We start from the raw sequence: 22,494 nt of genomic DNA, 5'->3' as shown, positions 1-22,494 counted from the left end.
TTTTGTTTCTAAAAACACATTTGGAAGCGTGTAACTGTTGAAGGTTACAGTCTAATCAGACATTTGACTTATTGTGTCTTCACTATCGGGTGCCTCATTAAAGGCGTGCTTTATCTGGGACTGTGAATTGGACATTGTATTAAAAACAGATGCATTAAGAACGCTTAGCGGTAAATCATGCGTAGAAGTTTGCGACCTGCTTGGTGTTTTGAACTTATCCAAAGGAGAGAGCGTACTCGTGTTCTCGTTGGCAAAGATCTTTGGATCAATTTGCTTATTGAAAGATGCAGATGCGTGAATTTGCGGCGGTGTATGTGGCACTAGTGTAAAAGGCGAGGATAAGATATTGTGCGATGTGTTAATTGTTCTACTTGGAGTGATGAACGGATATTTGAATGGATCTTGCGTTTCTTGTCCAGGAATAGGGAGTAGGAAATTAGAAGGATCCGATGAAGACGTTGGAAAGAAGCTGGAGGATCCATTTTTAGGAGTGTGTGCTTTAATGAGCTTCGAAAGTAGGGTATTCTGGGGGTATTTCTTTTCCAGTTTCATTCTGTTTCTTTGATAAACCTTGCTTGAGTACTTCTTTCCGGGCTTAATAACCTCCAAACACGAACCATCAGCTTTCACCACCCGAAACATATCCCTCAAAATCTTCATTTTTCTAATCGTTATGGGTCCCACCCGCTTGATTTCAGCTCCTGATATGGTAACATCACCTATGCGCTCAGCACTGTTTATCAACTCGTTCTCTCTCTCTTTGAACTTTTTGAGAATGCTGATCAATAGACTGATTCTCTCATCTTTTTTCAAATGGTCCGGCTCTTTATGGCGAGCTGATATGGGCCACCAATACGGTTTGGCCTTATCTCCTTGATTATATGGATGACGTGATTGCTTTCGTGGTTCGATAATCTTGATCCATTGCTTTGCAAGGATTTTGCATGGAATCTGCTGAAATTCTTCAAAGCAGTTGAAGAGATAGTTGTTTACTTCATGCTGGCTGCTTGTGTTGACGACTATCATCTTAACAGGACTGCTGTGTGGAGAAAAGAAGGTTGGATCTGGCTCCGTTGCCTGATCAGGCGTACTATCGGTTAAAGGCACATTCTGTCTGCATTCCGATGACATAAGCTCTCTTTTAAATACACCATTTGAATCATAGAAGATGCAATAATATTGAAGGCCATGCTTCTGGTTCAAGATCTCTGCCTTCTCTTGGATTTCCTTTAGATAATTCTCGACTTGCTTCATAATGACTTGCTTTTGTTCAACATATCATTTTCACTACTTTGTATCATTAAGACATATCATTTCGATGTATCACACAGATTTTGTAGCTATATATATTCAACAGATCAATATGATCCCTAATGGTTTTTTAAGCTCCATCCTGGTTCCATCTGTGTGAAAAAATTTAATGCGGATTCGGACTTGTTTCAGAACTGTAGGAGCAGTCATGGAAAATGTATTTGTGATTCATTATTGAAAACTATAATATTTGACGTATCAAGTACAATGCAAATATTCTATCTTGCCCTGTGTCCAGATTAGAGGATAAAACTATTGGAAAAGTCAAGTTTCCATTTGTTCACATCAAATCATAGACATGGGTTCTCATACAAGCTAAATTTCCAAATTAGTGCTGGTGTACGGATGCACAGTTTTCCCTAATAGTGAATTCGCTCAGGCTTTTTCTTTGCAAGGAAAATGCGGTTCGTGTTTTCCTGTACATACCACACTCCAAACAGGATTTGGACAACAGTAGAGTTGCCGAACAAATTATCGCACAATGTCTTCAGATATAGATGAGATTGAGCGGAAACTCAAAGGTCTCAGTCTCAGGGATATGAGATGCAACTCGAAAATATCGCCCACGCAGTATGCAATATCGCTTTTTGAGGTAGCTGCTGCAAAAGAGCATGTTGGTCTTCTTTCAGAGGCAGCAGAATACTATAGAAAGGCATATAAGTTGGATGATAAGGTGGACAAACAGTATCGAACAAAACTTTTGGAGAAATTACCACCATTGGAAAAGCGGAAGGATGGAATACCAAAAGTTGACCATAGGTTTGTTCGATTAGATCTCAGCAAGATTCAAGTGCAGAAACTGCTATCAACATTTTCAGAGTGCGAATTTGAACCACTGGATGAGGAGCAAAACCCGGAAATACCAATTGCTATTCTTCCAGATGAGATGCTCATGTATATTTTGAAGCTTTTACAATTGATGAATGCACCTGCCTGGTTCAATCTCTCGATGACATGCAAGAAAATGGCCTATTTGGGATTTTACGATAGCCGAACGTGGAAAGTAATGGCCAAGTCCGTATACAGCAAGCAAGTGTATCGGATTGAGGAAGGTACCAAATATCGACAAATCATGCGTAAGAAATGGGGGAGACAGTATTTGAAGATGCTTCGGGAAAGACCTTTCATCAAATATAGAGGGGTGTATGTGAGCACAGTAATTACCCAAAAACCAGGTGGCAGGGAGGAATTTTCGAGTAGTTGGGCTGTGCCTTTCAGGATGATCACATACTATCGTTACTACCGATTTTTCCGAGATGGCAGTTCTCTCAAGTTGCTCACAATTCTTGAACCATCCAAGGTCATCCCTCTTTTATACAAGAACTGGAAGGAGTTAATAAAAAGGCAAGAACTTGAAGATAACGAAGGTTCCAATAGGCCGCTAGTTAACTCAACAACAAAACGGTGGTATAATATCTATGAGGGAACATTCAGCATCAGCCCTGAAGGTTTGCTCATTGTGAAAAGTGAAGGTTCACAGAAGGATTGGAACTTCATAGATAGGCTTCAGATCGAAAATGGAGGCAGGTACTCTAGGCATGATCGGTTGAAATGGATAGAAATGGGATATATAAACACTTTTAACAATGAGCCTGGAACATTTGGGCTTGAGTCTGAGAAGGACTTTAAATTTATGAGGGTGGAGGAATATGCGGATCCGGCTAGAAGAGTGTGATATAAGGATTATAATAACTCAATAAAATAGATTAATAAGATACTAAAGGTAAATAAAATGAGACAAAAGGGATGGAAAGAATCCCTTTTATATACTTCTTTTTACTTCCTTTTTACTTCCCTTTACTTCTTTTTTAATTCTTTTTACTCCCCTTTAATTCACTTTTTATGTTTTCGTTTTATTTTCGTTTTATTTCCCTTTTATATGCTTTCTTAAATATACATAAGTATTGCAGTGTAGATCGAGCATAATTTCTTTTCCCAGAATGTGACGCATGAAATGGGATTCTGAGGCAAAGCCGAATTCGGACTAGAATGCCTGTATTCTAAAAGCAAAATGAGGGAGCCCATCTGCCCGCACATGGATTAATTTTGTGGGGTAACGGGGAGATGGCGATAAGGGAGAGAGAAAGAAAAAAAATAATAAAAAGGCACACCAAGATTTGTCGAAAATATGTACGGATGGAAGATAAGGGGAGAAAATCAAGAAAGCAGAAGGCAGGTTCGGTTGGCCGGAAGGAGCATTATTTGCATAGAATAGCGATGGGCCGAGCATTAATTGCCAGGGGTGACAGGAGGACGAAAATGGAGTGTGGGATGATAATTAAAAGAGGTGCGATATAAATACAGACCAGTTTCCAACATATTTTAATTAGCTGTGCATTCAGATTGACTTTGTTGTTTGCATTTGGAAAAGCAGTATTTTGTATTGGCCACGCAGACGCGAGCATTAAGACAATTAATTGGAAGTCAAGTGTGAATTCTTGAAATTTTTTTTTTCTCAACAATGCCATCCGCCGAATTATACAATTCTTCTCTAAAAGGTGTTCGGGTTGTGGGAGAAATCTCGGACAAGGCCGAGAAGGCACCCTCAACTCCCCGCGATATTCTCACGCAGGGAGCACTAAAATTCATTGTGTTCTTGCACAGGACTTTTAACGAAAGAAGAGAAAAGCTTTTGGAGCACCGTCAGGTTGTTCAGAAAGAATTGGATGATGGAGGACATTTGCACTTCTTGGAAGAGACCAAGTACATCAGAGATGATCCAAACTGGAAGTGTCTTCCAACACATCCCAAGCTTCAGTGTCGTAAGGTTGAGATCACGGGACCTCCAGATGCCAAGATGGTTGTGAATGCCTTCAACACCGATGTGCAAACATACATGACAGACTTTGAGGATTCATGCTCTCCAACCTGGCACAACATGATTTACGGGCAGGTGAACTTGTACGATGCCATCAGGGACAAAATCGACTTCACGAACCCGAAAACGGGCAAGAGATACAAGATCCATCACGAGGGAAGACGTGTTCCAGTTCTGATTGTGCGTCCGAGAGGCTGGCACATGGTTGATAGCCATATTCTGATCGATGATGAGCCGATTTCGGCTTCCATCATGGACTTCGGCCTTTTCTTTTACCACAATGCCAAGTATTTGATCTCGCAGGGCTTGGGACCATTCTTCTATCTTCCAAAGATGGAGCATTGGCAGGAAGCCAAGCTATGGGACGACATTTTCTCTGTTTCAGAGGACTGCCTCGAAATTCCAAGGGGTTCCATCAAGGCCACAGTGTTGATCGAGACCTTGCCTATCTCGTATCAGCTTGATGAGGTGTTGTATGCACTCAGAGAGCACTCTTCAGGTTTGAACTGCGGCCGTTGGGATTACATGTTTTCCACAATCAAGCGGTTGAGAAACCAAAAGGAGCACATTCTTCCGGACAGAAACCAGGTCACGATGACGGTCCCATTCATGACAAACTATGTGAAGCAGTTGATCAAGGTGTGCCACAAGAGAGGAGTTCATGCAATGGGTGGAATGGCAGCATTCATTCCAAGAAAGGACGATCCTGTGAAAAACAAGGAGGCACTCGATGCTGTTGGAAGAGATAAGCTTAGGGAGGTGTTGGCTGGACACGATGGAACCTGGATTGCACATCCTGGCCTTTTGCAAACTGCAAGATCTGTTTTTGAGAAGCACATGCCGACACCGAACCAAGTTTACGTGCAGAAACCTGACACTAGTGTGAGCGAGGCCGATTTGGTTGATACAAACATCATCGGTGGAAAAATCACCAGAAAGGGTGTTGATGCCAACATCTACATCGGCTTGAACTATATGGAATCCTGGTTGAGAGGCTTTGGCTGTGTTCCAATCAACCACATGATGGAAGATGCTGCTACGGCCGAAGTTTCACGTTTGCAGCTCTATTCCTGGTCTCATCAGAAGGTCAGACTCGAGGACACGGGGGAAACCTGTACACCAGAGTTGGTGATCGAGCTCATTGACCAAGAGGCAAAGAAACTTGCAACTGCTGATGGAAACAAGTTTGCTGAGGCCGCCAAGGCTTTAACCGATGAAATCGGTAACAAGAAGCCACTTTCGGAGTTCTTGACCCAGATCTTGTATCCGCAGATCACGACGGTTGGAAAGTCGATCGACCTCTCCAGCTTGAAGCCATGAGAGGGACCAATACTATTTGAAATGTTTATCTTATGTTTAAGTGCAGGTTCCGAATCGAATTGAATCAAGATATCTTAAACTTATATTGCATGTAGAGAGTTTGTTTAATCAAGATATTAGTAAACATAGAGGTTATTGCATGTAGTTATTGTTTGAATTGAATGCATTAAAAAATATATACGTCATTGTATGCACAGAATTGGCTTAATCAAGATATTAGTAAACTTATATGATATTACATGTAGAGAGTTGGATTAATCAAGATATTAGTAAACATAGAAGTTATCGCATGAGTATTGTCTGGATTGAATGCATTAGCAGACATATACGACATTGTATGTACAATTAGCTGAAATAAATAGCATATCTAATGAGGTAATGTGCAAATATAACTCAAACTGGATACCGAAAGCAAGTAGAAAGTACTATCATATACCAATTAGTTATCTAATCAAGCCATACATCTAAAACTATCTTCACGGTTAAAAAGCACTTGCTACATATCCTTTACTGACATGGCTTTATCGTTTATCCACAGCTATACATAAAGTACACTGCTTGCACCAAATTAAGGACGAAACACACATTATTGAATCCGTAGTCTGTCAAAGTACGTTCAACTAATGACTAAACTGGGTATTCATTTATATAGGACATTAAACCAACAGAATTCTGCAGCATTCGAAGCTGCTGGTAAAGATTAACACGAAACTACATGAAAGCAACGCGTCAAAATTCATCATTTACACATTCGCATCTATCTTCTTCCTTCATCTCTTTCTGCCCGAATTCGCAAGCGATGAACTTCTTCAAGCATCACCTTAAAGCAATCGTGCATGAGGTCTCTGTTTTGCCGATTAAGCTTCAACGGCCGGCCGTGTAGCTCCTGATGCAAATCCTGGATGAACTGAACCTCGTCTTCACCCAAAAACTTTATATATCCCCTAAGCTCATCGTATGTGATTCCAAACTTGTTCAAAATGTTCTTAAGGCTGTTGGTGGCACCAACCCAGCTCACATTCTGGAGATTATCCATGTATAGCGTGTAATAGTTCGACCCAAAATCCGTCTCATCAAGAATTCTCTCTCCTGCCCCACATAGTTTCACTCTTGCTGTCAGATTGTCAGACTGTGGCTCTGGTTTCGGCACTTGCCGATTACTGGGCACCTCCCGATAGGAATGCATCTCTTGCTGTAGCTCGTCCAAGTGTGCCTTGTACTGTTGAAGTGTTTTCTCAAGTTGATTGATCTTCTCATCCTTTTTTTTCAGCTCCTTGTATATGTTCACATTATTTTCCTCCATTGCACTTGTCTCATGCTCTCTTTCATCAAATACAGACCTATCAAGACGCCGAATACTCTCTGAGGTTGATTGTGGCCTAAACTCAGGGGCATAATCAAAATGCCCATGATGTACTTCTCGAATTTCTGGACGTTGTGCACTCACTGACGCGTTAAGGTACGGGCTTCGCATTGGTGTGCTTGATTCGACAAATTCCACCTTGTGGCTTTGCCCCCTGGGTTCGGCTTCAGATGATTTTGGAGCAACCGAGACTGGTGGGGGTAGATGGGGACGAGTTTGCTCTTTTTTCTTCATGTTTGACTCTGCTGTATTTATCTGCTCTTGATTTAGATGATCCTGATCTGTCGCCCCTAAATTCTGAGAAAACCGACGTTGTAGACGATTCTGCCGCCTTGAAAACATTCGCTTGATTTCAGATGATGGTATCGTCTTGAGTGAATCCTTATTTGTGTCATCTTCGTTGTTTGAACTACTGAATTCACCGTCTTGAGAAGACAAGGCTGAGTGATTAGGTGAATTCTTTGCATAATGGTAATCCTCCACAAATTTGTGCAATTGCGGCTGCACGTCCGAAGACATCTTAAATGCCATAATGCCAAATATTTTTTCTAAACGTTAATAAAAAATGGAGGAAAACATGAGTAGAAGGATATGTTGTTTCCTAGATCAAAATGCAAATCTTCTTTATTTACGTTTGGTCAACTGAAAATACGATTTCTATTTTTTTTTTTTTTTTTGTTGTTCCTAAAAATTATACATCCAACTCTATTGTCATTCCGGCAACCCGCTTTATTCGCATTCTATTTCTGTCCCATTTCTATATAAGTGATGCCAGTATTTCGCGAATCCTTGTTTCTAGCTCACATCCGCATCTCCTGGGCGGCTTTTCCTATTTCGGGTTCAAAGCATCGGCCTAGTTGCTTTTGCTTTCATTTCTATTTATAATGCTCATTTTTGCCAATAAACAAGCCAAGGGTCTCAAACGCAAAACCCGGGAGAGAGAAACATAAAAGTAAATAAAATAAAGATAAATAAAAGCCCACTAATTTCGCAGTGCATATATAAAGCATTATTCCCCCCACTGCTGGCACAATTTCCGCAACTTTTCATTCTGTGCCTCAAGAAGTTCTATTTCTATAACTGCCCGATTAAGCACATTGTACTTGGACATGGCCTTCCGCTTACTCTTGCTCTTCCGGCGATCCTGCAAAGTCTGTTCAAACTTGGATTTATCCAAGAGTTGGGATAATTTGAGAAACGAGCTTCGGATCATGAGTCGTCGTTTCTGTTCTGAAATTGTATGATTCTGTTTTTTTTCCTCATCTGTCAGCACCTGCTTTGACTGCTCTTTCACCTTCCCATTTTCCACCAAAATACGACCCGGAAGAATCGATTTTTCACCAACATCCTGTCTTTGTGTTGGCGGAATGCTAATTCTTGCTGCAGTTCCATCCTGCATTTGTTCCTTGAGACTATTGGCCGAACTCCCCGGGTCGATCGACGACCATTGCTTTGCCAACTTGTCGAAACTCACGTCGCTCGCTATAGAGTCGAGAAAATTCTCTAAAGCGGAAGTTTCAGTCATGGAAAGCAATTCTGTCGACTGCCCGGAGGAATTTGCCATTCCTGGGTGGTTTTCCCGCTGTGATTGGCCCAAAATGTTCGAAACACTATGCCCAGTGGCGTTCCCGGAAGGTGGTGCACTGTTGTTTGGTGCCAGATGCGAATATTGTTGATTTGGGACCCCCCAGTCGTTCATTGCCGTTTTTGACGATACGCTATAGTTGAGATTGTTGAATGTATTCAGAAGAACTCTTGTGTTTGGAGAAACGGTTGATGTTGTAGGCGGCACTGGTGAAATAGGAGGCGGTGTGTGATAATTTGATGTTGGAATTTGTTGTATTTGCGGCAAATAGTTTGTTCCCTGGACGGGATCCGGGATGCTTTGTTCGGCAAGGCCCGCATTTAAATGCTGCTTTTCAATACTGCTTGTAGGACCCACCTGAGAATTGCTTAAAGCATGAATGGAGGAACTGTTACTGCCCACCGGTTGACTGTTATAAGTCACAGATCTTGCTGGATGGGCTGGAAATGGGTATGTGTCCGTTTCCCGTTGAGGAGAAAACCTTGTTCGCACTAAATCATCAAAATTTGGCGGTGTGTAGCAGCTGACGGTATACCCAAAGAGGCAAAACTGCTTGATTTCAGTGGATCGGATGTCATGAGCAAGTATGCAGCCTCGAAATCGGCATCTGTGGCTGATGTTGGGGATTTCGTACGTGGTGAATTGTGATTGGACGATTCAAAAGTTCTGGTTAAACCAAGGAGATCCATTGCAGACTGTTGTGCCAAGCTCCGGCCACTTTGTGCATTTTTCTGATGTTGGATTCCATCTGCTGTGAGAGGCTTCATCGTCTAGCTGAAAAATGTGTGTGCGATACAAAAATGATGAGATGCAAGGTATTTCTGAAATGTGGAGAATAATTTAACAGGCGTGACAAAATAGTAATAGGAAACCCAAAACTGCACTCGATATACCCCTGGTACAAATCCTATGGATGCCTAATTGTGCCAAGTCCAAATGTGCCTACTGAAAAAGAGCGATGATTCAAATAATGATTTCTACAATTAGCAAGGGGTTCAATTTGTTTAACGAGGCGCGTGGACTAGCAGTCAAAAATCACATGCGGCGACTGTGAAAATTAAAAATTTAACGACTCCGCGTCGATCGGCGGATTTATTTTATTCTATTTTTTTTTTTTTTCGTTTCAATTCGTTTCTCAATCAAGTTTTGTTGGGGACACCTACATAGAACAACAAAAAAGTGAAAAGATATCAAGGATATTCAAAATACAATTAAATAGTACATAAATAACATGCAATTATTGCCGCACACCTTCATGAAGCCTTTCCAAAATTACGTCATCTTCATTATCGACCACCCCGGCCAACCGGAGAACGTCCTTGGTCTCAATAATGTTTCGTCGAAAATCAACTAAACGTACATTGTTCGAAAAAACAGTCCTTTTGGCCCACTGTTGAAGATCAGTCTTTGAATTGTAATCCAGGTACTCCAATATGTAATCAATTGCTTCTTCTTGGTGTTCCTGATAATACTGGATTCCCCTTTGAAGACCATCCAAAAACAATCCCAAAGATGGGCTCAAGTCACGTGATCTAGAGGAGACAACGACCCAGGAGGACCAAGGCGTGCAAATTTCACCAATTTGCTTAAGTTCCTTGTTTTCGTAGTACTTCTTTGTTGTGAAATACTCCCATAAGAAGATATCGGTAGTTTGTTTGTTGACGGAAGCTCGTAGGTTTTGGAAATTGTGTAAAACCTCAAACTCAAAGGGGGACTCACCTAACTTGAGCTTTAGGGCAAGAACATATGACATTACATACGAACCGGAGCCAATACGACTGACACCAACTTTTGCAGTATTGCCTTTAGTCAGATCGGCCTCATCTTCAATGTCATCTCTACCATAACCAGTAGAAATAGCCCAACATAATGGTGATTTGACATATTCTCCTTGAATCTGGTAAGAGTCATCTCCTTGACAGAGACCTCTTACAAACGCTTCCGTTAGTCCAATTGCAATATCGATCTCTTTGCTCTTTAGTAGAGAGATCAATCTTCCCGAGCCTTCGGGGCAAGGAATAAATTCCACTGATAATTTGAGGTTGTCAAAAATTTTGTGATCTCTAGCAAGCAAAAGAGGGACTGAGAAATGTTCTGGAATATATCCAACGGTAACTTTGTGCTGTAATGACATTTCAAATAGCTGAATAGACTTATGTGAGGGCCTTGAATAGATAGTTAAATATTATGATGAAAGTTTGGTGCAGGCTGTTATAAATTAATATGGAATAAAGAAGATTGAGAAGGATGCAAACGTAAATACATCCTTGATCCTTTTCCAAATTGACAGCGATAAATTTATTCTTGGATTCTTAGTTTTTCATCCACTTTTATATTTTATTATCTTGATATTTAATTTCTCAGTCCTTAGTATTTCTACTATACATTTTCCACTATACATTTTCTACTATACCTTATCTATTATACCATTTCTACTATACCTTATCTACTATACCTTATCTAATATTCCTCATTTATTCACTCTACATTATTCGCTTGTACTTTCCATAAACTCACACACTTTTTGATCCTTCATATTTCTACTTTCTCAATCTTTTTCCCCTACAAAATTCTTGCAGCATGTCTGAATGAAATACCCGTTCTATTTATTAAACTAATTTTTATACACCTATTTCACCTCCTTTTATAAATGCATGGCTTCAAAAGCCACTGGCCCTCATTCCCGCTTTCCCTTATTCCCTGTATGCTTTGAACATCCAATCTTTCAGGCTTTAATGGTTTGAAAAAGTCGAATCTCGTAAACATTTTGTTGGAAGTATCAGTTTGCTTATGTCTAAAGCCAAGCTTCGTTATCGTATTGGAAAACTCCTCTCCCGTACTATCGGCCAACCGGGATTGAATCTCTGCTATCCAGAGCTCTCCTCCAGGTGTGAGAATTCGATATGCCTCTTTAATAAAGTCTAAGAAATTTGTTCCCATTAGAGAAAGACAGAAAACAACAACTGTACATGATTCGTCATCCATTGGAACATTCTTTATATCGGCAACTGTCACATTATCGTTGACTTTGTCTAGATCGAAAGAATGCACTTTTATCTCGATTCTCTTATTTCTTGCAGAAACAAACTTATCTCCCCCGTACTTCTTCTTGAACACTTTCAAAGCCTTCTTGTGGTCTTTTCTATAAATTCAAGAAACCTGTCAACCTGTGTTGCTAGTTCTGCTTCACCACATCCCATATCTGCAACAACAACAGTTCTCTTTTTATCATTTCTCAAGCCAGGAAGTCCACCTGGTGAATTAGCCGGCTTTGAGACCCCCCTGAACACCAAACGCTTAATATACAAGTCCACCGGGTTTTCCGGCCACGATTCAACCTGTGATCTGAATCCTTTGTGATACTCTTCAAACAAATCAGGTTGTTTTCGAATGATTTCGAATGCTTTGTCCGAATCCGTGGTATAAAACTGTTCATTTATCCATCTGAATCTCGACCCAGACAATTTGCTTAACATTTTCTTTTGCAATGGCGTAAGTTTTGACACATCCATATTCATTGGTGCTTTAGGTGGTGCAACATCTTCTTTTTTATTACTGTCATCATCTGTCTTTTCATGCTGATCAGAATATACTTGCTGTTTCCCTATATTCTTTCCCGCAATCGGCTTCTTTTGATCTGCCTTGTGTTTCTGCTTTTTATGCTTCCTGGTATCATCATCTTTCTCCGAATCCATCATCTTATGTTTACTACCTTGTCTTTTGTCATCTTTCACTTTATTGACTTTTTCACTTTTCTGTTTTTTGCCTTTTGTTGATTTAGACACTCCAGGCGCCACTTTCTCGTTATCCAAGCCCCATCCCTTAACACTAAATAACGGCATTTTTGTATAACTGATGGCTTTTAGTTATTTGTATCGTGAAGTTGTAACTGATTTGTAACTGACTGGCAAGTCTTGGGAAAGTACTGCCGTGAAAATTTTCAAACGTATAGCAAAAAAATAATAAAATTAGGGAAAAAAAAATTGAAAAATTATTCGACCGAAAATTTTGGTGATGAATATTTCTGTCGATGAAGGTAGTAATTGGTAAGAATCAGATTGCATATACATGTATATCTTCACTTTGATAAAGTAGGGATATGAAAGGTTCATTCCAGATATATAAACCTCAGTTTCGCTGTTACAAATTGAAAATACTTCAGCTTACTGCAAAAGCACGAATAATGTACAGATATATTCGAATTTGTTTAACCAAACAAGAAGACAGAATGAAATGAAAAAGCTGAACTAAGGCTATCAGCCATAATATCACCTACTACATACTGCAAGAAAAAATGTGTAGGAAGGTATCTTCTACCGCATGCAAAACAATACTCATAGTGTAACAACCAGTTATGGTACATAATTAAGCCTGTGTGCATACTATCAAATGTAGAACTGTAGCATCAAAGAAAAGTGCACAGGTAATATTATATGCAAAAAGCAACATCAGACTAACCAAGAGCAAGAAATGCTCTGATTGAATGAGGATTTGCTTAAATCACTGTCAAACTTACTCTTAAAGCAGAACTGAAAACAGAACGTAGTATATATGTCTCATTAAGATTTTCAGAATGATTCTCAGAAATTTATTCACGAGTAAGGTGGACTCAGAAGGTATTCTGATGATAGTCTATACAAATGCACATATTAGCATGTGTTATGCATTCAGTGATAAATCTCGCTCTTAAACACTAGCGGTTGAATGTAAAAATGTATGTATATACAGGTGCATACATACGTAGATATATAGGTGCATACGTATGTAAATTTATACGTGCATTTGTATGTACGTGTATATGTATGCACGCACGCATGCATGTGCGTTTCGGACTTAATAGTAAAAAAGCACTTCCGAGTCGATCGACGAGACGCCTCCCTCGCCAGAACGTAAAAGAAATATCGCAATGTCACATGGAAGGTATTAAAACTCAAGATAAATCTTATGAAAAGCACATGCGGAAATGGTCTAGAATTACGGGACCTATGGAAAGAGGGCTGGTTGAGAGTGGGCAATAAAGCAAATGTGGGATGAAAATCACGAATTATTATAAAGGCAGCAACAAAAAAAAAATGTGGACCCTTACGAAGGGTAAGCATTGATTATGCATCTGCGGTTGCCTCGTGTAATAATATCCGCATATTTTGTCCAAACTAAGACAAGTAATTTTTTAAAATGAATAAGGTCTCGGAAAAAATATTTGCCGCGCCGTGATCGACAACTAAGTGGGTAATATTCTTTTGTTTATGTCAATATATGGGAGTACATCTATTAGTATGGGAGGAATTGTAAAATGAGGTGCACAAAACAATAAAATTATTACACAAAGTGGTCTCCGGCAATCACGGAAACTTGAACAGGCAAAAAGTCTGCCGGAGTGCATTAAAAAGGTGGGATCCCAAAAATAGAGCGTTAGAAAAGGTGTGGGTGGGATTGGAAATCGGAGGATGCTTGCTTGTTTGGACAAAAATTTGGGGCAGAAAAAGGCGGCCCTAGAGACTTTCCAAGAAAAAGGCAAAAAGCACAAGTACAGCATATTAGAATGAATAAAACAATCCGCCGACAATATTTCTGTGAGTCTTTTTGAAGGGTTATGAGTCTGAGATCCCACGAGTAAATATTGTAGTAATATTCCGACGGAGAAAAACACGCGGTATACCGAAAGTTCATTTTGGAAGTAGGTGTGGGATTAGACAGGTTTGCAGAGAGGAAAACATTAAAAAATGTGAATGTGAAGAAGAGCGGGAGAAATTTTCTCTTTTTCCGAATGCATTTAAATCAGAAAGAGAAGAAAACATAGGGGGAAACACAAAATGATAGCAGAAATGGGAATGATGGGATTAAAGGGAAAAAAGGAATAAAGGGAATAAATAAATGTGACTAAAGCAAATGTGGTTGAAGCAAATATGGTTGAAACAAATGTGACTAAAGCAAATGTGAGGGAAACAAATGTGACAAAAGGAAACGTGCATAAAGGCAAAAATCACTAATGAAAAGAAAGCATAAAGTAAAAATTAAATCATAAAATAAAAATTTTCTGCCGGTGATCCATGCATGCTTGTGCGTGCGTACGTGTACAGTGATAGACAAAAGAATTCCAATAAAGCTAAATAAAAATTGCCTTTTATATGCTGGTTAATATGATAGGTGGCATTTTTCTTCTAGAGCCATATTCTATTATTTCTTAAGCTGGAAATGTGTAAGCAACATCAAAAACTAAAAGCGCTGATTGGCTCTAACTGAAGAACTGCTAACTTTATATTTTCTATCGTACAGGTGACTCTATTTCTGTGCAGAATCACTTTTTGCCACAAGTGGTCCTTCTTGCTGTATTCTGTCTTTTTGCTGGCCCAGCGGTTGCGCATAGAGTTGCTGCTGCTGCTGCTGCTGTTGCGCTTGCGCCTGCGCCTGTGGTTGCGGTTGTGGTTGCGGTTGTAGCTGCGGCTGAGTCCGCGGTTGCGCTTGCTCCATGCCCTGCGGCTTTGCCATATACTGCATCTGCGAGTAATATGGAAAATATGGCTGCTGTGAAAACTGATGCTGCTCCGATTGTGCAGGCGCCTGAACCGCTTGGCGCTGAATTGTGGGTCCCGAGTAATATGCCTGGTCCAGATCATTTGGGTAGTAATAGTATGTCTGCTGTTGTTGCGGCTGCGCCTGTTGCGCCCTCTGCGCGCCTGCAGATTGCTGCTGCTGTGGCGGCGCCTGGACACCGGCGGGTGTGCGCACCTCCTGCGCTCCCGGGAGCACGGGCAGCGGCTTATATCCGGCCGCGCCATACGAAAGCGTCGAAGATGCGCTCCCCATCATATCTGGTGCATCAACAGGCGTCCCTTGCTGAATAAGCGAAGCAAGATCTTTCACGAAAAGAGGATATAGTAAATCGTATATTCCCTCGCGCTTAGCCATAGCCGCTGCGCGCTCGAATGGAATCCAAATTCCTTTCAAGTGTAGCGAGCCTATCTTAACGACATCCCTTATTTTTTCAGCCTTTAATATTCCATCTCTGCGGCCTCTGGTCATTTTTGTAACGTTTAATAGTTTTGTACCGTTTATCATATCGTTGTCGGCTCTTCGTACCACAATAACACCGTTGGCTTCAACTTGATAGCAAAGAGTCTTCTCGTCTTCCCACATTGTTGTTGTAATCTTTGGTTTCAGAACGGAGCGCCTGGGTGCTCTTCTTGCGCCGGGGTCGAGCGCCCCAGCGCCCAAGGCTGTGCCGGGACCCGCAGCCGTACCTGCGGCAGATGCTGGACCCGGCGCCGGCTGACCGTAGTAGTAGCCGCCGTTGGTGTATGCGGAGGTGGCCTGGTAGTAACCGCCTGCGCTGGCACCCGAGGGCAAAACGGAATCCTGGTACTCCGGAGTTGCGCTCTGTGCGCTGGGCGCAGGGACGCCTCCCGTCGCCGGATATCCCTGCGCGGAATAATACACGGGAGAATACCCAGGGGTGGAGACGGCGCTACCGCCCGGCTGAACGGCGCCAACCTGCGCGGAGCTGCGGTAGTATGGATAGGCTAACTGCGCCTTCTGATAAGCGCCCTGCTGCCCCGCAGGCATGATGCCCTGCGCGGACGCGAGCGGCTGGCTGTGACTGTCCCCCGATTGGTTCACGTACGACTCGTAGGACATCGGGTATCCGTATTGGTACTGCTGCTGCAGCTGTGCACCTGTTGACGTGGTGATGCTTGCACGACCTGTTTCAGATGCGGGGTGGCGCTTCTCGTGCAGGTTTTCTGCTTGCTGTGCCTGTTGGTTTTCGTATGCGGTCGATCCTGCTTCTGGTGTCCGGGTGTGTGCGCTGTAGGACATAAACCGGCTGAGCGAGTGTTGGCGAAAGTTGCGATAAAAATTAGTGCTTGCTTTCAGAATGGGTCGAAAGCCAAGTGAGGAGTTGGTTTGTTGTGCTGGTCAGATTAGTATCGTGCAGAAATCAGAAGCTGGCTTGTTGATCTTTGGCTTCCAGACAATGTGATTGGTGCGATGTAGTTTGAATTTCTCTTGATGTGCTATGATTGGACCTTCGTTGAACTTCGACTGCACTTTGTTTGTAGTTGTATGGACGTGGAATAGTGCCGTAAACAGTTGAAATTGAATGGAGAGAAAAGTGGAAAGCAGAAGAAGAGGGAAAAAAAAGGCAGCACCGGGATTGTAGCTGTTAGGAATTAGTAGGCAGGAAACTGTGTGAGGGTGGGGATGAGAGAACAGAAAAATAAAATAAAAAATATCAGAGTATGATGGGAGGAGAATAAAAAATAAGGAATAAAGCACAATGCATAAAAAATAAAAAGGTAGGAAGGAAATAAGGAAATAAAACAAACAAAACAAAATAAAAAATAAAAAAGTAGAGTGAGGCCGAGGTAGAAGAGGAGAGATGGGAGATGATAGAAAAAAGATGCAGCCGTGAGAATATCGAAAGAAGTATGTACATATATATATATATAGTCCAACACATGCAATGTGGGGTCTGTGTGACTCCAAGTGATAATACGTACAAATACCTGCACGGGAGGTTTTCTCGACCGGAATTATTTTTATCTTCGGATTACTTTTTGCTTTCTTCTTTATTCTTGACTCTGCTTTCGTTTCCTTTCGTTTCTTTTATTTTCGTTTTTCCCTTCGACATACTTCTTTAGGATGCTTCCCAGTTCGAGCGTCTTAGCGGAGGCTCGGAAAAGTAAACAATGAAAATGGCAAACCTGGAAAAGATAATAATCGTAAATGTAAGATTTTGGACACACCATTGCAAAAAGCCGTAAAACTTCTATGCGCCGGAAATTGGAGAGTTGGGTTTCCTGTGGACGGAAGTGCTGAAGAAAAAAGAATAGTCTATTCAACAGATAGGGAAGAAAAAAGCACAATGCACGCAAATAAAAATTGATCGGCATAATTTATCTCCAACAAGTAGGAAAGTGCAAAAAAAAAAACGCGAAAAAAGATTTTCAAACTGGGACAATAACAACCGCAGCGCACTTACACAGAAACAGGGTGCGCTCCAGTAAAGCGGCGCGCAACAAAGCAGGGGCTGCGGGTGAAGCGACCTCTTTACTGTAATTATGCCGAGCGCCAACAACAGCCTGTGCAAGGCTGAGTGGGAATTCAGAGATGAAGACAAGAGCAAGTGTTGTTGCGTACTATTGCATGCTTTTGCATGTCATGCTGCTTTGCGCCTCCCCTAGTTTGATTCAACTTCTACATGTATATTTGAAAGAAGTTCACTGTTCATAAAGGCATTCGTTGCATGGGCTAACCTTAATGCTGCAAGTGTATGTGAAAATGCTACAATACGAGACTGTTTGTTTACCTTTTTTGTACGTTACCTTTATTATTTGGCATACCTCTGGAACCTATCATAATTGATTTTTTTTCTTCACATGCTTTATTTTTGACAGGGACACCTGTGATACATGACGAATAAAAAAAAGGCATGCTAAAAGGAAAGAAGAAAATAGAAGGAAAAAATTTGAATGTGCAATCGGCGGAGGAACAAGAAGGAAAAAGCGGGAAGGGGAAAGGGGTTGGAATAGTTTGGAAGAGCTTTGGGAGAGTTGGTATTTTTTAGGTTCAAAATTGTGACGTGCAAACAAAAACAGATTCCAGAAAGCTCAGAAAATAGGAAAGAAATTAGAAGGAAGCTAGCAATTGAACAAAGCATTTAAGAACTAAAAAAAGAACCACAGAAGGGAAGAAGTAATTAAAGGAAAGCTAAACAAAACGACTAAAGAAGAATAAACAAAAAGCAGACCAGAAGAACAAAAAGCAGCTCAGAAGAACAAAAAGCAGATCAAAAGGCAGAACAAAAGACTGATCGGAAAGTCAAAACAAAAGAATGCTGAACAAGAATCAAACAAAAAGATTTTCAACAAAGGATAAGTAGAGGAATTTTGAAGGGGCAGGGATAGCATAACGTCCTTAAAATCGCTTCCAGGAGATTTTCAACTGCTTGAGTTTCCTGCAATCTCTGGCCTTTTTTCTTTTTCTTACGTTTCCGCTATAACAAAGATATTCCTTACATATTTCTCTCGTATTCTTTACACGAAATCTTATATCCATACTCTCGCTTTAAAATGCAGATCCCGGATACCTTTTAAAGCCGAGGCATCTCTACTTGTTCGGATTTGTAATCCTCACCAATTTTGTTCAGCCGTACTTCAGAAACTTTGATTCATTGTCTTTCTTATTCTGCCAATGGTGTGTGTTCGCCGGTAAAATATTTCCCCTTTAAAATTTTTTTTTTCCTCACTTTGTGTGGGACCCGGCCAATAACACATTATGCAGAGAAGCTGCCGCGCGTCACCAAATTGGAACGTGCAGAAACTTTGAAAACAGATCACTTCAACGTTTATTTTAAACTTTTCGGCCTGATCTGACTATCAAACTATAAAAAACTTATCTCACTATTTCTTCTATTGTTTGTCTGCTTCCCCTTTAATAAAATTTAACATGCTTTCGTCCCACAGAGACTTCATTTCTTCCCGTACTATTGTGCTTTATATTAGCTTCCGGTATCATGTTTCTGTATATCCACCATTCCGCTGGAATTGCAATCCGTTTCAAATCTGTCTTTACGGCAGTAAGTATACAAAGCATATTCACATTAGTGTCTAGACAGAAGTCGACACATGCAAATGCATTAGTGATTTGCAGTATGTGTAGATGTGACGGCGATATTTTTAATGTTCCTATTTCTAGAATCAACGATATTGACGTCTAACATAGAATTACAAGTCCGACCAACCAAATGTCACAACAATTGTTTTTTAGGTTAACCGCCATTTCAAGAAACTCGGGAGAATTGTCGCTTTTACAAAAAAAAAGAGTTACGAACATCAACAGAGGCCGTTGTTTTCTCGAGACGCATCTGTGCGTCGTTCGCTCCCGATTCGCTTAGGACTGTATGCATATCGAAACAATCCTTATTGTTCCCTTTTAGAACCGCGAAACTAACCCTGACATTGCACTGCCAGTACAAACACAGAACTTTGCTGCTTTTTGTCATGTTGTGCTTTTCAACTATTTGGGTCTTTTGCACAGACTCAATCCATATCTTAGCTGCATGCATCAAGTGTTTTACAATTTCATTTGGAATAAGATTCGGTATACATCCTGTCGTAAATATGCCACCCGACTTAAAAATTTTGATCGCACATTTTGGCCTCGTGCTGTAAAATTTTGTTTTTCCAGAAACAATTTTTTTTCCACCATTGCCACTTGCAGCGCATTGTTTCCATTTTCAGATTCTATTTTCAGATTCACCTCGGCTAAGATCCATCTGTAATCTTACATCCATGACCTCGTATAATTACAATATTTTAATTTCAGCAGTGACCATTCGCACTTCTAAGCGTATTACTCTGGCTGACTCTTTTTACTGTTTTACGATTCAACATTTGACATTACTCAACCATTGATTATTTCATTACCATGTAAGTTGTGGCAACAATGATTTACAAGGTGAATTTCTCCTCCGGCATTTGGTGTATGTACTCGCTCGGCTTATAGCTGACTTGCAGCCTGATTTAAACGAATGTTCTGTGGGAGGTACTTGCTCGTGACTGCCCAAAGTTGATCGACGCGTCGAATTCCGGAGATAGCCGAAATTGTTGTAAAGGGTTCAGAACGGCCACAAGTAGGATGGAATACGAAACATGTTGATTTTAGTAATGCGTCAATATCGTGCCATACACTTAAAGGGAGTATATGCTGATGTAAGGCAACGTTTAGCGAGCAGCGGTGTGTGTGATGCCAGCAGATGATTTACATTGTATGAATTGGTTACGCTCGAGAGTATTGCAGCTTTGATTACATTGATCCGTATTTGATATTTCCTTGCATCCTGTGGATTGATCCGTTGATCTTTACCTGCATTGTATCCTGTTTGCATTGTTTGCTTTCCTTGGTGTTTTGTCCTGGCTTCTGCGTGTTGCATGGACTCATGTATTGATTGTAGTAATGATGCATTGCCTTGTGGGCATGATACATTTACTTGTTGTAATGGTGATATTAGAAATGCATTATTTATTTGCTTCATCTATGCTTTATATCTGCTTTAATTTTACTTTGTTTTTGCTTTATCCTTGCTTTATTGCTTTATCCTTGCTTTATATTTCTGTTTTATATGTTCGCTTCACTTTATCTTCGCTTTGTTCATCTTCACTCTATTCATCTGTATTGTACCTCCTTCATCTATTTTACTTCATTCTACTTTGCTTCATTTGCTTCATTTGCTTCGTTCTACGTTGCTTCATCTGCTTCACCTCACTCACTTTCCGCGGCATATTATTTTTGTGGAATTTTTCACCCGCGGCGGTATTTCTTCCTGCGGTGAAATATTCCTCGACAACATGGAAATGTAAGATTGCGTGACTGCAGAGATCACAGCAATTACAACAAATAACTATTACAGCAGCAGCAATAAACACTAATCATTACTCATTAATCATAGCACTTGCATTTTTGCTCTCGAAATGCTCTCCAAGTGGCCCCTTTTTGTCAAAGCCTTTGGCTGGTTCAGCACGGTGCTTTCTCTAGTATCGGCCGTTTTGAACATATACTGCTACACATACCCAAGCCTGAACCCCCAGAACTGCAGCTGGGCTGTGTCCGATGACGTGGCCAGCAGCACAGCCGGCAGATGGTCGGCTTTGGGCGAGATGTTGGCGGGAATACCGTACTTTGGGGATTTGTACGCAAACAGTGTTGGCAGAGCAAGCAGGCACACAGATGACATCAGGATGCTTGCAATCGGAGATCCGCAGATCGACGGGGCATGGCCGTCGACGGGCCGGCGGAAAAGACTCGATATCTACGGAAACGACCACTATCTCGGGCACATATACGGGGTGATGAAGCGGAGACTACAGCCTTCGCATGTTGCCGTTCTGGGCGACCTCATCTCGTGCAACTGGGTCAGCGACAGCGAGTACTTCAACCGGACGTACCGGTACGCGACACGGTTGTTCCGGCGGCCCGAGACCCCGTTCCCCGGTACCCCGGGGGCCATCGATCTGCTGCAGCGGCGAGGAATTGCTGAAAACGGCAGCCAGTACGCTGCGTGGCTGAAAAATGGCGTGAAGACGCGTAAATTCGAGCAGGCAGGCCAGTACGCGTTTTATGACGTGTACAACTGGGACGGGGCAACCGGTGAGCCGCTTTTCATCAACACCACGGGCAACCACGACGTGGGGTACGCGGGTGAGCTCGGTTACAACAACATGTACCGGTACAGCCGATTCTACGGGCTGCCGAACTACTGGGTCGAGTACAACACACACGACGGGCACAAATCGCACGAATCGCACCCCTGGCGCCTCGTGGTGGTCAACTCGCTCCTCCTGGACGGCCCGGCCAAGCACACGCCGCTGTACGAGGCCCAGTGGCAGTTCCTGCGTGCTCTTGCGGCCCACCCGTTCAACGGGTCCACCGTGCTCATCACACACGTCCCACTGCACAAGCCGGAGGGCTTCTGTGCCGACCCGCCGGCCACAGAGTATTTCACGCGGCAAAACTGCCCCGCTTGGGACTGGGACAAGCTCGGAAACTTGAGAAGCCAGACGCTGCTCAGCCCGGAAACCTCCCAGAAGCTACTAGATGCCGCCTTTGCCAACGGCCGCCCCGGAATCATCCTCACGGGGCACGATCACAAGGGCTGCATCACATATTTCGCCCGCCGGGGCACCGGCGCCGCCTCCTGGTCTGCCTCCGCCCAAAAGCCCACCAACTACACCGCCGTGGTCAAGGAGATCACCGTGCGGTCCATCATGGGCGAGTACGGCGGCAACACGGGGCTCCTAACGGGCCATTTCTCCACGCTGGATGATGAATGGCAGTTCCACTACACTTTGTGTCCGTTTGCGATCCAGCACGTCTGGTGGGCCTCCAAGGTGACCTTGTTGTTGACTGTGTTCTTCCAGACCGTGTCCTACTTTCTCTAGGTGTGTGGGAGGAGTGGGGAAAGTATTTAAGTAAGTGGCTCAGTATTTAAGTAAGTAGTTAAGTAGTTAATGAAGTATTTAAGTAATTAATGAAGTATTTAAGTAATTAATGAAGTTCAGTAGTTAATGAAGTATTTAAGTAGTTAATGAAGTTAAGTGT

General features: G+C 41.9%; 9 protein-coding genes across 9 annotated transcripts; 3 read left to right on the top strand and 6 right to left on the bottom strand.

Moving 5' to 3' along the window:
- Positions 1-51: 51 nt before the first annotated feature.
- On the bottom strand, positions 52-1,254 carry BRETT_003827 (uncharacterized protein; the record flags this gene model as incomplete). Its single annotated transcript, XM_041282330.1, has 1 exon — positions 52-1,254. The coding sequence occupies one exon, from the start codon at positions 1,252-1,254 to the stop codon at positions 52-54; it is 1,203 nt and encodes a 400-aa protein (XP_041136169.1).
- Positions 1,255-1,792: 538 nt separating this feature from the next.
- Positions 1,793-2,986, top strand: BRETT_003826 (uncharacterized protein; the record flags this gene model as incomplete). The annotated part of the gene is made up of 1 exon (XM_041282329.1): positions 1,793-2,986. The coding sequence occupies one exon, from the start codon at positions 1,793-1,795 to the stop codon at positions 2,984-2,986; it is 1,194 nt and encodes a 397-aa protein (XP_041136168.1).
- Positions 2,987-3,772: 786 nt separating this feature from the next.
- BRETT_003825 (uncharacterized protein) lies at positions 3,773-5,449 on the top strand (the record flags this gene model as incomplete). Its single annotated transcript, XM_041282328.1, has 1 exon — positions 3,773-5,449. The coding sequence occupies one exon, from the start codon at positions 3,773-3,775 to the stop codon at positions 5,447-5,449; it is 1,677 nt and encodes a 558-aa protein (XP_041136167.1).
- Positions 5,450-6,206: 757 nt separating this feature from the next.
- Positions 6,207-7,343, bottom strand: BRETT_003824 (uncharacterized protein; the record flags this gene model as incomplete). The annotated part of the gene is made up of 1 exon (XM_041282327.1): positions 6,207-7,343. The coding sequence occupies one exon, from the start codon at positions 7,341-7,343 to the stop codon at positions 6,207-6,209; it is 1,137 nt and encodes a 378-aa protein (XP_041136166.1).
- Positions 7,344-7,821: 478 nt separating this feature from the next.
- On the bottom strand, positions 7,822-9,164 carry BRETT_003823 (uncharacterized protein; the record flags this gene model as incomplete). Its single annotated transcript, XM_041282326.1, has 2 exons — positions 7,822-8,878; positions 8,926-9,164. 2 exons carry the CDS (start codon positions 9,162-9,164, stop codon positions 7,822-7,824), a joined length of 1,296 nt encoding a protein of 431 aa, XP_041136165.1.
- A 470-nt stretch (positions 9,165-9,634) lies between these two features.
- BRETT_003822 (uncharacterized protein) lies at positions 9,635-10,531 on the bottom strand (the record flags this gene model as incomplete). The annotated part of the gene is made up of 1 exon (XM_041282325.1): positions 9,635-10,531. One exon carries the CDS (start codon positions 10,529-10,531, stop codon positions 9,635-9,637), a length of 897 nt encoding a protein of 298 aa, XP_041136164.1.
- A 500-nt stretch (positions 10,532-11,031) lies between these two features.
- BRETT_003821 (uncharacterized protein) lies at positions 11,032-12,239 on the bottom strand (the record flags this gene model as incomplete). Its single annotated transcript, XM_041282324.1, is given in 2 exon segments — positions 11,032-11,539; positions 11,557-12,239. 2 exon segments carry the CDS (start codon positions 12,237-12,239, stop codon positions 11,032-11,034), a joined length of 1,191 nt encoding a protein of 396 aa, XP_041136163.1.
- Positions 12,240-14,679: 2,440 nt separating this feature from the next.
- BRETT_003820 (uncharacterized protein) lies at positions 14,680-16,212 on the bottom strand (the record flags this gene model as incomplete). The annotated part of the gene is made up of 1 exon (XM_041282323.1): positions 14,680-16,212. One exon carries the CDS (start codon positions 16,210-16,212, stop codon positions 14,680-14,682), a length of 1,533 nt encoding a protein of 510 aa, XP_041136162.1.
- A 4,655-nt stretch (positions 16,213-20,867) lies between these two features.
- On the top strand, positions 20,868-22,334 carry BRETT_003819 (uncharacterized protein; the record flags this gene model as incomplete). The annotated part of the gene is made up of 1 exon (XM_041282322.1): positions 20,868-22,334. One exon carries the CDS (start codon positions 20,868-20,870, stop codon positions 22,332-22,334), a length of 1,467 nt encoding a protein of 488 aa, XP_041136161.1.
- Between the last annotated feature and the right edge of the window lie 160 nt (positions 22,335-22,494).

The sequence above is a fragment of the Brettanomyces bruxellensis genome, chromosome 6 (genome assembly GCF_011074885.1).
Source record: "Brettanomyces bruxellensis chromosome 6, complete sequence".
Taxonomy (NCBI): domain Eukaryota; kingdom Fungi; phylum Ascomycota; class Pichiomycetes; order Pichiales; family Pichiaceae; genus Brettanomyces; species Brettanomyces bruxellensis.
Note: the sequence above shows the minus strand (reverse complement) of the source record. Positions and strands in the feature narration are given on the sequence as shown.